Consider the following 15,414-nt stretch of genomic DNA (forward strand, 5'->3'; position numbering starts at 1 on the left):
AACACTGGCAAAAAAACTTTTGCCAGGGCCGCTCCTAGAGCGTATCCATATAACCTTGCCCATTCTGCGGAGCTCCAGGTTTTTTAGGAAGTAAAAAGGAGTGATCAAGACACAGAAGGGAAGGACCTCTGCCCTGGAATGTACTGTATTTGGCAGCCTTACGAATCCTGGATACAGAAGCTTGCTGCTGAAACGCCCAGGAGACACCACCAGCTTTGGTGAAAGGGGCTCTGATAAAAAAGGGAGGAACCTTGTTCTTAAGGGTATATGCCCTGGAAAGGATTTCTCCAACACACCTGGCAATGGTGGAGTGGGAAGTAGGGTGTCCTTAATGAGAGACACGGGCAAAACAAAGAGGGACTTAGTCTTGTGTAGATAGGCTGTAGCTTTGAGGAAGATCAGTCAGGTCTTGAGGAAGGACAGAGGAAAGGTGAGGTCTTCTAAATTGGTTCAATGGGTGGGGGAGGGAGTCTCTGAAGAGTAGAAATCACAAGGTTAAGATCTCAAGGTAACACAGGAAGTCAAACTGAGGGAATGACATAAGTATCTCCCTGAAGAAAAGTCCTAAAAAGAGCTTGCTTGGCAAGGGGTTTCTTAAAGAGGATGGAAGGCAGAAACTTGTATCTCTTGAGGGTACTTCGGGCCGGACCCTTGTCAAGACCAGACTGAATGGCCAAAATACAATTGACAGAGTAAAACTAGGGTTAAAAATTGTGTGTGTGTTACCGGCGCCAAGATAATATCCATATTCTTATTAAGTCTTGCTGCAAAAAAAAAAGTGCAACCTCAAAAGGTTGGATTTAGATTTGTGTATTTGTGAAGTGTATTGCGCTAACTTATATAAACATTTTACCACGACTGATCCTGTGAACTTGTTACTCAAAAAACAAAAAGTAAGTACATGTGTCTATGATTATTAATTGTTGTGCAAATAATCAACAAATAGTGTGCAATAAATACCAATACAGTGCCCTGTGCCAAACTATAACATATGAATTTCTCAATCCATCAAAAAGAAATGTGAAATAAATCCAAAAAGATTTCAAATATGCTACTGTTACAATCCACAGCTTGAATGTGCCCCAAGCAAGCAAGAAAATGTATTTTATACAAAAAAAGTATAAAATAAAAATTAAAAAAATAATAATAATAAAAAATAGATATATGTATATGTGCTAAGGAAGTCCTTAATAGATAATTTCTTGCAGTGATGCCCAGCTGTGTTTCCACCTTCACCGCAAATAGTGCCTACACCGTCACCGGATAAAATGGCCACTCACCAGATGGACCCAGAAATCTGCCTTTGGTTCATATGGAAAACTAGGGTTAAGCCTTCTATCCTCGCAACATGCAAAGGCGGCTTTTCATAAGTGATGGTAAAACTTACAGGAGTTGGATTTTCTTTACACTGAGAAAATGAAAGTGGAAATGATCGACTCAAATAACCCTATCCTTTGGGAATTGGCTTTCAATAGCCATGTGATAAAGCCATGGAATAAAGAATGGAGCAGGGAGAATGGGTCAATAAGTCTAGCCTGTTTAGAAAAAGTCCAGGTTTATCCGCCAGAAGCCCGAGTTTGTTTACCACAGTCTTTTGGGGCAGCGAGACTCATCGGAAACATTTCCTCTATCTTCCACAGCAATCGAGGGAGGAACTTCATCAGAGAGAAGGCATAAACCAGTTGGAATGGACGCCAAGGAATCACCAGAGCATCTACTGTGAAGGCTAGGAGATACTTGGTCTTGGTAACAAATTTGCTCAGCTTGTTTTTGAACCTGGAGGCCAGGATGTCAGCCTCTAGTGTTCCCCCATCTTAGACAAATTTTGAAAGATCTCTGAATGCAGAGACCACTCTTCAGGTCTAGTCATTGATGGCTTAGAAAATCCACCTGCCTATTGTCTACTCCCTGAACGTGGACTGTTGAGAAAGTCTAAAAGTAAGATTATGTCCATGAGAGTATTGGACTCCTATTGTTCCCCAGGGTCGATATGCTTCTGGTGCCCCCTTGATGAATTATGTAGGTCACTGCAGTGGCATTGTCCAATTGTGCTCCTATTGGGTGACCTTGTAGAAGGGACATCAAATGGTGCAGAAGCAGTCTAATGGCTCTTGGTTCCATATCTCCTGAAAAAATCAGTGCGTTAACGCCGCCCTAGCCTGTATAGCTCACATCTGTTTTTACCATGTTCCAAGTGAAGGATTGTCATCCCCAATGCCAGGAGATCCACCATGTCAGGGAGATGTTCTCCTGACTGGACAGAATCACTGAATGATCCAAGGATTGGATTTTCTTTTTCCATGTCTTAAAAGGTGTTTTATTGAAGTTACATAGTAGTGGAGGTTGAAAAAAAAGACAAGTCCATCAAGTCCAACCTGTGTGTGTGCTCTTATGTCAGAATTACATTGTACATTCCTCTATGTTGTGGTCGTTCAGGTGCTTATCTAATCGTTTTTTGAAATGATCAATGCTCCCCGCTGAAACCACTGCCTGTGGAAGAGAATTACACATCCTTACCGCTCTTACAGTAAAGAGCCCTCTCTACACAGTTTAAGGTTAAACCGCTTCTCTTCTAATTTTAGTGACTGGCCACGTGTCTTTTTAAATTCCCTTTCATGGAAAAGTTTTATCCCTATTGTGGGGTCACCAGTACGGCATTTTTACATTGAAATCATATCCCCTCTCAAGCATCTCTTCTACAGAGAGAATAAGTTCAGTGCTCGTAACCTTTCCTCATAACCAAGGTCGGCCCAGTTCTCCAGGAACCCAAACCCCCTCCTTTCTACACCAGCTCCTCAGCCACTTGTTTACTTCCCTAAATCTTCTGATGCCTTTCTGGTGTGGCTTAAAGTACCGGTAATATTTCTGAGAATACTACCTTGGAGGTCCTTTTCCTCAATTTAGCTCCTAGGTCACTAAAATCGTATTTTAAGGCACTCCATCTTCCTCTGACTTGGTCATTGGTGCCAACATGCACCATGACAGCCGGGTCTTCCCCAGCCCCTCCCAGTAATCTGTCCACCAGATCTGTGATGTGCCGAACCCGAGCACCCGGTAGACAACATACAGTTCGGTGCTTCAGGTCTTTATGACAGATTGCCCTCTCTGTCTTGAGAATTAAGTCCCCTACCACCAGTATCTGTCTTTCGTTTCACTTGGGTTTACTCTCACCCTCACTGAAGGAGTTATTCCCCTGGCAGGTGGGGGGGGGGGGGAGTCACTCTAGCTCCAGCAATGCTGGTCCCTGACTGGTTTCACCAATGTCACTCAACGGGGTGTACTTATTGGGATGTTCCAGCCCAGGACTGGCCTCCCTGGCACTTTCCCCATCTACCCTTCCTGACTGTCACCCATCTACTCCGCTTTGGTGCCTGCCCCTCGTCATCTCCATCCGCCTTTGTGCTGGCACCTGCCAGGTACAATCCCAACTCTACTATAGTGAGTCTTCTCAGTGTTGACAATTGCTTCCGTAGATTAAGAACCTGGGCTTCCAGTGAAACAACGTGCCTACATTTTGCACAGCAGTATTCGCCCTCGATCAGGTGATCAAGGAACACATAAAATGCCGCAAGATTTACACAGAATCCCATCTCCACACCCACCAGGCATTGTACTCACTAATTTAATGGGGATTGGGAATTATTCTCTGTCCAAATTGACTAACAACTAGCTTCCTGACAATACTCAATGCACAGGTATTGTACTGGGAACGCGCATCGGTCTCCTCTCCTCTGACAGTACATGGATCTGTGCGTTTACACACACAGATCCACGGTCCTGCTGTGATCACAGGCAATGGCGGGTGCCCGGCTCCCGAGTGATGCGGCATGCGTGCACCCACAGGACCGCCGGGAAACCCAGGACGTTATATTGACGTCCACCCGGAGGGAGAGAAGGTTCCTGCCAATGTCATTTTACTATGGCTCGGTAAGGAACTGGTTAAAGGACAATAGTTCCCAATTTTCTGATGGGGCTTAGGATCTGCTGGGAACTGTCTGAAAATAGTCTTAGGTATATTTAACAAAACCCAGAAATGCATTGAAAACGTCCCAGTAGCACTACTCAGTGCCAAAGGAAACACCCTTACAAGGAATAGATGTTATCTCAATACAATTTTGCTTTTAACCTGAAAAAAAATTATATAAAAAAAATGCAGAAACTTCTGTATTCATATTAGCAGCCACTATAAAATAAACGTGAATATAAACATGACGAAATCGACAATTCGCAAAGGAGATATCCAGCATTCAAATTCCTTCCCTACCCAACACACCAGGTCCAACACCACACTCAATACTCTTCTCCTTTTGCCCAGGTATCACAGATGAAGTTCATAAACTCCTCTCCATGGCCAACCTTACTACCTGTCCCCTCAATTACTGCGACCACCTTCCCGCTCTATCCTCAACTCCCTAACCCACATCTTCAACCTCTCCCTGTCACCTTTCCTTCCCTGCTCAAACATGCACTGGTTACCAAAATACTTAAAAAAAAAAAAAAAAAAAAAAAAAACACACCACTAGACCCCACCTGTTTGAATAACTTAAGACCAATCTCCCTGCTCCCGTTTGCCTCCAAGCTCATCGAATGCCTTGTCCATGACCTAATGAGTTGCTACCTTACGGACAACAACCTTCCCGATCCCCTACAGGATCACCAATGACCTACTAACTGCTAAAACCAATGGCCATTACTCCATACTCTTAGAACTTTCTGCTGCCTTCGACACAGTTGACCACCTGCTTCTCTGCAAATTACACTCCCTTGGCCTATGTGATTCTGCTTTATCCTGGTTCTCCTCCTACCCATATCAGTGCACTTTCAGTGTCACAACTCCATCTCTTCCACCCCTCTTTCTGTTGGAGTACCCCAAGGCTCCATCCTTGGACCCCTCCTATTCTCACTCTATACCTCTTCCCTGGGCCAGTTGATAACCTCCCATGGCTTCCAATAGCACCTCTATGCCGATGACACCCAGATCTAGCTCTCCACTCCTCAACTCACCCCCTCGATCTCCTCACGAATCTCAAACTTACTAAATTACATATCGGTATTGATGTCACACCACTTATTCAAACCCAATCTTTCTAAAACTGAGCTTGTTACATTTCCTCCTTCATGCCCTCCCCCCCCCCCAATGACTTTACCATGAATATCAACACAACCATTGGTCCCTCCTCCACACATGCCAGGGTGCTAGGGGTAATCCTTGACTCTGACCTCTCCTTCAGCCCCCACATCCAATCACTGAATAAAAATCCTGCCGCCTTAACCTCCAGAATTCAACCCTTTCTGACTAATGACACCATAAAGCAACTTATTCACTCCTTGATTATTTCCCGCCTTGACTACTGCAACTCTCCATAATGGCCTACCCTTAAGCAGGCCATACCCCTCCTTCAGTCTAATATGAATTCTGCTGCTAGACTAATACACCTCATTAACCAATCCGTGACTGCTGCTCCTCTCTGCCAATCCCTTCACTGGCTTAACCTACCCCACCGTGTAAAATTCAAAATACTAACCACAACATCGCCCCATCGTCCCCTCCCCTCCTCCCAGGACCTCCTGCTCTCTAGCTCCCTTGTTTCCTCCTCCCATGTTCGTCTTCAGGACTTCTCCAGAGCCTCTGCCATCCTCTGAAACGCCCTGCCCGGTATGGCCGATCAGCCCCTACCCTGTCCACCTTTAGGAGATCCCTGAAAACTCATTTATTGAGGGAAGCCTATCCCACACCCACCTAACAACTGTCCCCGAGCCACCCCCATCAAATCAACCTCTGCAGATATTACCTTTTGTACCACCACCCCCTCCCTTTTAAATGTAAGCTCTACGAGCAGGGCCCTTCTGTACCTGCTGTATTGAACTGTACTGCAATTGTGCTGTCCCTACTATACATTGTAAAGCGCTGCGTAAACTGTTGGCGCTATATAAAGTCGTGAATAATAACAACAACAACCAATAACGACATTTAAAAGTCCCACAAATTTCTTATGTCTTTAGAATGCCATAGCAGCGCTGATGTCAATCAATCTGGATGTGACATGGTCATATGGTTCAACACATATAAGAATGAAGCGATGAAAGAGATTTCTCTAAAAAGCGATTCTTGTTACGGTGATCCTAGCCGATGACATATCTTTTTATATCCTTTCCCATCTGTGTAAAGTTTCATTACCTTGTTACGCAGGTCTTTTGACTGTTCTTTTCTACCTCCACATGGCACAGTGTCTAGCCTGCTTAGTGCATCCATGTGAGAGCTAACAAACTCAATGACTATTTATACACAGACACCAACTGTGATGCAAAAAGACATAAATGTGGGAAATTAACCTTAGCATTTTCACCTGTGTGTGCCACATTCTGTGTCTGTACCAAGTGTAAGGGGTTAGCTCGGTAGCGGGGTGTGTGGTCCCCTGGATGGGTTCACTACACACTGAATTTATACAGACAGACAGTCGAAGACGGTTGAAAACAAAGATTTTGGTTTATTCTTCCATCTTGCTGGAAACAAGTGCAAGCATCCAAACAGCATAAACAAAATCAAACATAAAATAAACCCTGGCCACTTGGGGCGTCTACCTTCACCACACAGGAACCTATCTAGGGAGTCTGACACAGCCTAGTGCTGTGCAGACACTGCTGGTCATATAGCAGAAAAACAATAGTCTCTTTTTGATTTTTATCACACAGAAAAATCAATCACCTCCTCAGAAGACTTTCAGCTACTGCTCTCCTTACTCACAAAGCCTCAGGATGCAGCAAATCAGTGGTAATCCTCTGGATTACTTATAGAGGCCTTAATTGCCTCATTCTGAACAGCTGAAGTTTTCCAACGCCCTTAGACCTTTTCTGGCTACTTTTGCAGCCGACGCTTAATAACAATTGGTGTATTGTCTAAACAAGGCAGAAATGTATGTCCCGTCTGTGACAACACCCACAGATTTACCTGACTTCCTGTCACACAAGGCTAAACATTGCAGGGTATGTAAACATTTTATTAGGGCCATTTGTTATTATGATTTAAAAAGGATCCAAAAAACTAGAAAAATGGCTTCATGCGATTGCAAACCTTAAATAAAAAGACAGTTTTTTGGCATGAGCAGTCATATTTTCAAATTTAATACCAAAATTATAAAATTTCTGCCATGGTATGCAAACTTTTGAGCACAACTGCGTAACCCACCCATACACTTTGGTCTTTAGGGCTAAATGAGTGAAGCACTGCACATGTAGAAGTGTTAAAGCCCCAAAAATTACGCTGTGTCACTTACCCCCTGAGCTCCAAACTGGTGCTCTACAGTTCCAAGTAGCGACTCCAAAAAGTTTCTGTCAGCTGAAGGAAAAAATTATAAATACAAATACAGGTTATTCTACTCCACATATGAGCATGTATATAAACCTTTTGGTCAGGTTTTCTGCACTAGCCATCTCTAAAAACAGATATATAAAATATTACAAACAACATGATAAAAATCAGTGGGCCTTTGATGCTGCACTAAAGTCACCACTGGATGCTGCAGAACTACCTTACTTGGCACATCTGAAATTCCAGGCAATGTTTTATAGAATAACAAACTTCTTGAAATAAAGACCACTGCAAAGTCCCACTCATTATTATAAAATTATAAATTTGCGCAGAACAGTGTAATGCTACAACATACAAGTACTGCCACACATTTTGTTTTTAACGCCAGTGTGAAGAGAACTAAAAAATTCAGCATCTACAAATACCATAGTTGCTAACATTTAATATAAAACGACACTTACCTGTCCAGAGGTCCAGCGCTGTCCTCATCCAAGCCGGTTCTTCATTGGTTTTCGAATCCCGACATCTTTATTATGGAAGTCGGTTGCGAGTCCTAGCAAATTCACAGCCTGCTTTCTATTGCGCATGTGCGAGCCATGCTGCACTTTGTGCATGGTCCCACAACTTTCTGGGACCTGCGACACGTCTCAGAAAGCTGCAGGGAAAAGAGGGGGGGCTTAGGTGATTCAAGCAGAAGAGGGGGGGGGGGTACCTGTCAAAACTAAATACCCACTCTCCCCTATAAAAAGTGTTAGAGGAGCAGAGGAGGTGTTGGAAAAGCAGGACTTCCCCTTTTGGGTAAAGTTCCGCTTTAAAAGGCAGCCATTCGGCTTAAGTCCCCGCCCATCAACCACACCCCTCTGACATGTTTCACTTACATAAGACTTAATCATGTCTCTACGACTAAGCCCAATGTGGGTGAAAAATGTCAAAGAGATGACCGATAGGCGAGGACCCGAGTTCAAGCCTGTCTTTTATTCACGTATTTTGGGGCAAGATGTGCTCTGTCTCGGCCAGTACCTGAATACAGTGTGTAAACCCGGGAGACTGCGATGAGATACTGTGGGCTTGAAGAAGTTGCAACATACATGTTGCTAAGGTCCCAATGCTGTACTCTATCTACAGGGACATCCCATTAGTTTGAATCATAATGAAAGGATACTGTTTAATTCAGGGGTGAGTGCCTTCAGAATGGCTCAGTGTAATAACGCTGTTAGCTACTTGGTAACCGCCCTATAGCCGAAATACGGCTACAAGGCGGTTCCCTAACTCTAGGAGGGCGTCAATATACGTCCTCCCAGAGAGTCAGAATTGCGCGCCCGAGCGGGCGCGCACACGCGATCACCGGCGCTCGCTGGGTCCACGGGACCCGCAGCAACACGGATCGCGGTAAGGAGCCAATGGAAGCGGCTCCTTACCACGTGATCGCGCCGTCCAATGACGGCGCGATCACTTGTCATGTAATGACGCCGGTTCCTCCCTCTCCTCTCTGTACCGTTCGGTACAGTGTGAGAGGAGAGGGAGGGGATCGGGCGGCAGCAGCAGCCGCCGCACTGTGGGCTGGATCTGTGACAATTGCAGTCACAGATCCAGCCATCCCTGCGCAATACTCTGCAATAAAAAAAAAATGATAAGCGCTAAAGTAAAGTGCAATACTCTGCAATACCCCCCCCCCACACTCTGCAATACCCCCCCCCACACTCTGCAATACCCCCCCCCCCATACTCTGCAATACCCCCCCCCCCATACTCTGCAATACCCCCCCCCCCATACTCTGCAATACCCCCCCCCCATACTCTGCAATACCCCCCCCCCCCATACTCTGCAATACCCCCCCCCCCCATACTCTGCAATACCACCCACCCCATACTCTGCAATACCACCCACCCCATACTCTGCAATACCACCCCCCCATACTCTGCAATACCACCCCCCCATACTCTGCAATACCACCCCCCCATACTCTGCAATACCCCCCCCCAATACTCCAATACCTTGCAATACGTCGCCTATGGGGATTTTTAAGTAGCAACGTTTGGCGCAATTTCACGAGCGTATGCAATTTTGAAGGGTGACATGTTGGGTATCTATTTACTCGGCGTAACTTCATCTTTCATATTATGCAAAAACATTGGGCTAACTTTACTGTTTTTTTTTTTTTTAAAGCACAAAACAGTTTTTTTTTAAAAAACACGCGTTCAAAAAATTGCTGCGAAAATACCGTGCAAGATAAAAAGTTGCAACAACCGCCATTGTATTCTCTAGGGTTTTTGAAAAAAAAACATATATAATGTTTTGGGGTTTTATGTAATTTTTTAGCAAATAAATGATGATTTTTACATGTAGGAGAGAAATGTCAAAATTGGCCTGGGTGCTCCAGAACGCCTGATGGTGCTCCCTGCACGTTGGGCCTCCGTATGTGGCCACGCTGTGTAAAAGTCTCACACATGTGGTATCGCCATACTCGGGAGGAATAGCAGAATGTGTTTTGGGGTGTAATTTGTAGTATGCATATGATGTGTGTGAGAAATAACCTGCTAATATGACAGAAACTAGAATTTTTTTTTTATTTTTACAGAATTTTCAGTCTTTTTTCTTTTATAGCGCAAAAAATAAAAACCGCAGAGGTGATCAAATACCACCAAAAGAAAGCTCTATTTGTGTGAAAAAAAGGACAAAAATTTCAGATGGGTACAATGTTGTATGACTGAGTAATTGTCATTCAAATTGTGAGAGCACCGAAAGCTGAAAATTGGTCTGGTGATTAAGGGGGTTTTCGTGCCCAGTGGTCAAGTGGTTAATTTCCTGTTGTGATTCAATTTATTGGAATGCTCCCATAACAGCAGTGTAACTCTGAGACATTTATTGTATTTGGATGTTAGTGCATGAAGTGTGGACCCTACCTAATCAACCAACGTGAACTAGGTGCAGACATACTACAAGACATGTGAGGCACATGAAAAAAGCTATTTATTCTACCTCCCATCAGTTGAAGCACCGTTCCTATTATCTACCCATTTATCAGTGGTGGCTTTACATCTAGTGTATTATTTTGGGATCCGATTTGCGAGACCCCCAAGGCACGTGACATGTGAAATCTCATTTTAGTCAATAAGAGTCCCAATTAACACTACTGTAGTCGCTCAGACTTTAGAAAAGGTTTCTGTATACTTCAAGCTGACTTCTAGCTGACTTGTGCCAAGTCGGATCCTCATCTTTATTGATGCGATTTGGATCCGACATTACAGAAAGATTACCCAGGCATTCCTTGAAGTTGCTTCAAAGTCACTTTAAAGTCACCCTGTAAGTCGCATGACTTTCAGGTCACAACAGTGTGAACCAAGCCATTATGCACACAATTCCCCATGTATTTTGATCACATAAATGCAGAGATTGCCATCATTCTGGCATGGTGGTTGTAGACAAGAAATTTTAGAGCAGCAGCTTTTAAACATTGGTGTCCTGAAGTCCTAAATAAATCCTTAGCCTCAACTTCATACAAGAAAAGCTTTGACTTTATGATTATTATGGATTCAGCTCAAATGCAAAATAACCCCAAACTGTAACGATTGGTTTCTAAATTTCGGTGGAAAGTACACAACCAGATTATTCCTTTCATTTTTAAACTTGCAGGGACAACTAAAACCTGACTGGTCAACACGGGAAACTCAGATTAAATATGAGGTCTTTTGGTAGACTGTTCAATTAAAATGTTCAGACTAAAAATGTATCTACAGTCCATTTGCTATTATGTTTTGTTATAGGCCAATTTCAGAAATGGTCAAAACTCAACAGCAATAGTTCCATACATATGTATAATATATATATAACAGTAACTAAAAAGTCAGGACTAAGCAGAATATGTACACCTGTTTAACACGACATACCTTTATACCGTGACTTTTCGTCTTCTGTTAAATGTTCAGTCCGTGTTTTTGTGATAACATTGACGTTATTTGCAGAGTACACCTTGATGGAAGAGAAGAATAAACCCAAAATTTTTACCAAACAAGAATTACCAAGAAGAAAAAAGCAGCACAAAAATTAACACGTTCATGACATAAGGCAACATTGCCCTTACCTTTGCTTCATAATTATTTACATTTTCTGCTTTATCGGTCCGCCAGCCCCAAAATCCTGCCTTGGTTCTTGAGAAAAAAAAAAAAAAGACAAAAATTTTACTAAAACAAAAGATATATCACAAAGCTGGCAACAGTTAGCACACTTAAGCACAGTAAATATTACAAATGCTTAAATTTACAGGTTTCCAAGAAAAAATTGCTACACTGCTCAAAAAAATTAAAGGAACACTTTGAAAACATATAAGATCTCAACGGGCAAAAAACTCATGCTGGATATCTATACCGATATGGACTGGGTAATGTGTTGGGTATGAAAGGATGGCACATCATTTGATGGAAATGGAAATTATCCACCTACAGAGGGCTGACTTCAAAAGACATCCCGAAAATCAAAGTGAAAAAATTATACAGCAAGCTAGTCCATTTTGCTGAAATTTCATTGCAACAACTCAAAATGGTCCTCAGTAGTTTGTATGGCCCCCAAGTGCATGCTTGACAACATCAGTGCATGCGCCTAATGAGACGACGGATAGTGTTCCTCCCAGATCTGGACCAGAGCATCACTGAGCTCCTGAACAGACTGAGGTGCAACCTGGCGACACCAGATGGACGGAAACAATGTCCCAGAGGTGTTCTTTTGGATTTAGGTCAGGTGAGCGTGGGGGCCATTCAATGGTATCAATTTCTTCGTCCTCCAGGAACTGGCTGCATGCTCTCGCCACATGAGGCCGGGCATTGTCGTGCACCAGCATAGGGTCTGACAATAAGTCCAAGGATTTCATCCTGATACTTAAATGGCAGTCAGGGTGCCATTGTGTAGCCTGTGAAGGTCTGTGCATCCCTCCATGGATATGCCTCCCCGGACCATCACTGACCCACCACCAAACCGGTCATGCTGAACGATGTTACAGGCAGCACAAAGTTCTCTGCGGCTTCTCCAGACCCTTTCACATCTGTCACATATGCTCAGGGTGAACCTGCTCTCATCTGTGAAAAGTATGTGGAAACAGTGGCGGACCTGCCAATTCTGGGGTTCAATGGAAAATGCCAAATCGAGCTCCACAGTGTCCGGCAGTGAGCACAGAGCACACTAGAGGACATCGGGCCCTCAAACCATCCCCATGAAGTCCGTTTCTGATTGTTTGGTCAGAGACATTCACACCAGTGGCCTGCTGGAGGTCATTTTGTAGGGCTCTGGCAGTGCTCATCCTGTTCCTCCTTGCACAAAGGAGCAGATACCAGTCCTTCTGACCTTCTACGGTTCTGTCCAGCTCTCCTAGAGTAACTGCCTGTCTCCTGGAATCTCCTCCATGCTCTTAAGACTGTGCTGGGAGACATGGCAAACCTTCTGGCAATGACACTTATTGATGTGCCATCCTGGAGGAGTTGGACTGCCTGTGAAACCTTTATAGGGTCCAAGTATCGCCTTGCGCTACCAGTAGTGACACTGACCCTAGCCAAATGCAAAACTAGTGAAAAACAGTCAGGAAAAGATGAGTAGGGGGGGGGGGGGGAATGTCAGACACCTCCACCTGAAAAAAACATTCCTGTTTTGGAGGTCCTCTCATTGTTGCCCATCTAGTGCACCTGTTAATTTCAGGAACACCAAAGCAGCTGAAACTGATAAACAAACCCCTCTGTTTACTACCCTCCACCTCTGCTACCTAACTGACCAGATCAATATCCCAGGAGTTTCGATTCAAAAGTGTTCCTTTAATTTTTTTTTGAGCAGTGTATATCTACTTTAATCTATTAGAGTTCTTCAGCCTGCCACATTTTTACTTTCAGGATACCAGTCTGTCCTCTGTTGAAATAGTTGTCACCCTCTACCAGGACATATTTATTGTATGATCTTCTCTCTTCACATATGCCCAGGTTTAAAGAGGACCTTTCCTAGGAGACACGGGGGGCTGCCATCATCAGCTCCCTTTCTGAAGATGCCAGTTGTCTGGCAAATAGACTAACTGGGTTCAATAAGATTTGATTAGGTAACCTAAATCAGGTATGATATCTGTAAAGTAAGCCATGCTTATGTGCATACAAGGGACAGAATATTGAAGCCAGAAGGTAATTGCGATTGTTAGCTTCCTAACCTTCACATAATAGAAAGAAGCAGGTCTCTTTCAGTAATGGTGCACCAACACACAGAGGTCTATCCACAAAAGCAGGCTCGCATTATGGAGTGCCCAACGCACACATTCTGCGGATTGGTTGCTACCACAATGCATAGGTGTAAGGGTAACCTCCAAAATTTTTAGTTCATTACTGATTTACAGTTTTGTGTACCTTAAAATTTTCACAAAATGGCAGTTTCAAATTTACATAAAGTTTTATCTTTTAGACTCGGTGGGAATTTTTTCAAAACAAACCATTTTTTTTTTTAGTTTTGGATGGCAAAGCAGGGTTTCTCAACCAGGGTTCCATGAAGCCCGGGGTTCCTCCACAGTTGCTATGGGTTTCTTGAGGAAGGGGCGATTGCTGCCTCTCAGGTAAGTTTCCATTGGCAGATTTGATCTTTATAGCCATCTATAAACGGGGTAACAAGTTGAGCATCATGGGAAATGTAGTTCCAAAACATATGGGGTGCCAAGGTTCACCATCAGTGCTCTAGAGCATACAATTCTGTGGATATGCACAGAAAGTAAGGACATTCTGGAAATTTGACACACTTCATTAAACTAACTGAAGTCTACGCAGAATGGTAGGGCTGAAGGCAATAGCCATCTTGCAGGAAGAACAGAATGTTCATTGAGTTCTCCAGTCCAGTTCACCACAGTCTGGGCAACTGACAGAGAAGCAATAGTTGGCTGCAGGACTGGACCTGCCAGGAAGGGGCGATTGCTGCCTCTCAGGTAAGTTTCCATTGGCAGATTTGATCTTTATAGCCATCTATAAACGGGGTAACAAGTTGAGCATCATGGGAAATGTAGTTCCAAAACATATGGGGTGCCAAGGTTCACCATCAGTGCTCTAGAGCATACAATTCTGTGGATATGCACAGAAAGTAAGGACATTCTGGAAATTTGACACACTTCATTAAACTAACTGAAGTCTACGCAGAATGGTAGGGCTGAAGGCAATAGCCATCTTGCAGGAAGAACAGAATGTTCATTGAGTTCTCCAGTCCAGTTCACCACAGTCTGGGCAACTGACAGAGAAGCAATAGTTGGCTGCAGGACTGGACCTGCCATAGAAAAAAGGAGGGTTTCAAAAGAGTAAAGGCCTATCAAATGCCAAGGCAAGCACCTAAATGCAGTATCCAAGCACAGTTCCGAAGGTAAAAACTGAGGCAATATACAATCAGATCTTGAGAGAAGTGTCAAAAAGAAGAAAGAAGAAGATGGTCATCTAAGGATAATAGCAAAAACTGAACCTTTACAGAGTGGTTAGGGTTATAAAAATACACTGAGGGGCAGTTCCAGCAAAGCTTCTTTTGGCAGTGTCAAATTACCTGAAGGTATGGGCATAGGTTTCAGAATCGAGAACGGTCTCCTACACTGTACAACTAAGATATGGGAGGGGGGGGGGGGTCTGGAACGCTGTTAAAGGGGTTGTAAACCCTCATGGTTTCTCACCGTTTTTAATGCTGCAGCCTCCCAGCCCCTCAGTTTTACTTACTTGGACGCTGTCATCTTCTGTCCGGGAACGAGCACACCATTTGTAGCTGGTGTTTTAGGTCCCAATTGGATAGATTCATAGCAGCACAGTCATTGGCTCCCACTGCTGTCAATCAAATCCAATAACACGGGCGCTGGGCCGAGTCTGGCATTCGTGTCTATAGACGCAGAATTCTGGACTCAGCACCCCACCCGCAAGGTAACCCCCCGGGAGAGCGCTTCTCCTAGGGGGTAATCTGAAGTGAGGAGGAGCCACGAGAACTGCAGAGGGTCCCCAAAAGTCGTTGTTCGGGGCCACTCTGTGCAAAACGAGCTGCACAGTGGAGGTAATGACATGTTTGCCATTTTTTTTTCTTTTACAATCACTTTAAGTGAAAATTTGAAAAATAGGTCTGAGCTAGGTAAA

General features: G+C 43.9%; 1 protein-coding gene across 2 annotated transcripts in view; it reads right to left on the reverse strand.

Moving 5' to 3' along the window:
* ANKRD13A (ankyrin repeat domain 13A) overlaps positions 1-15,414 on the reverse strand; it is a 56,821-nt gene that overhangs the window by 9,496 nt on the left and 31,911 nt on the right. For both annotated transcript variants that reach the window (XM_040351506.1, XM_040351515.1), the window contains 3 exons: positions 11,391-11,457; positions 11,197-11,278; positions 7,275-7,336 (listed from right to left, as the gene is read on the reverse strand). In XM_040351506.1, coding sequence (XP_040207440.1) covers positions 7,275-7,336; positions 11,197-11,278; positions 11,391-11,457 — 211 coding nt within the window. The remainder of the gene's footprint in view (positions 1-7,274; positions 7,337-11,196; positions 11,279-11,390; positions 11,458-15,414) is intronic.

The sequence above is a fragment of the Rana temporaria genome, chromosome 1, assembly GCF_905171775.1.
Source record: "Rana temporaria chromosome 1, aRanTem1.1, whole genome shotgun sequence".
Classification (NCBI taxonomy): domain Eukaryota; kingdom Metazoa; phylum Chordata; class Amphibia; order Anura; family Ranidae; genus Rana; species Rana temporaria.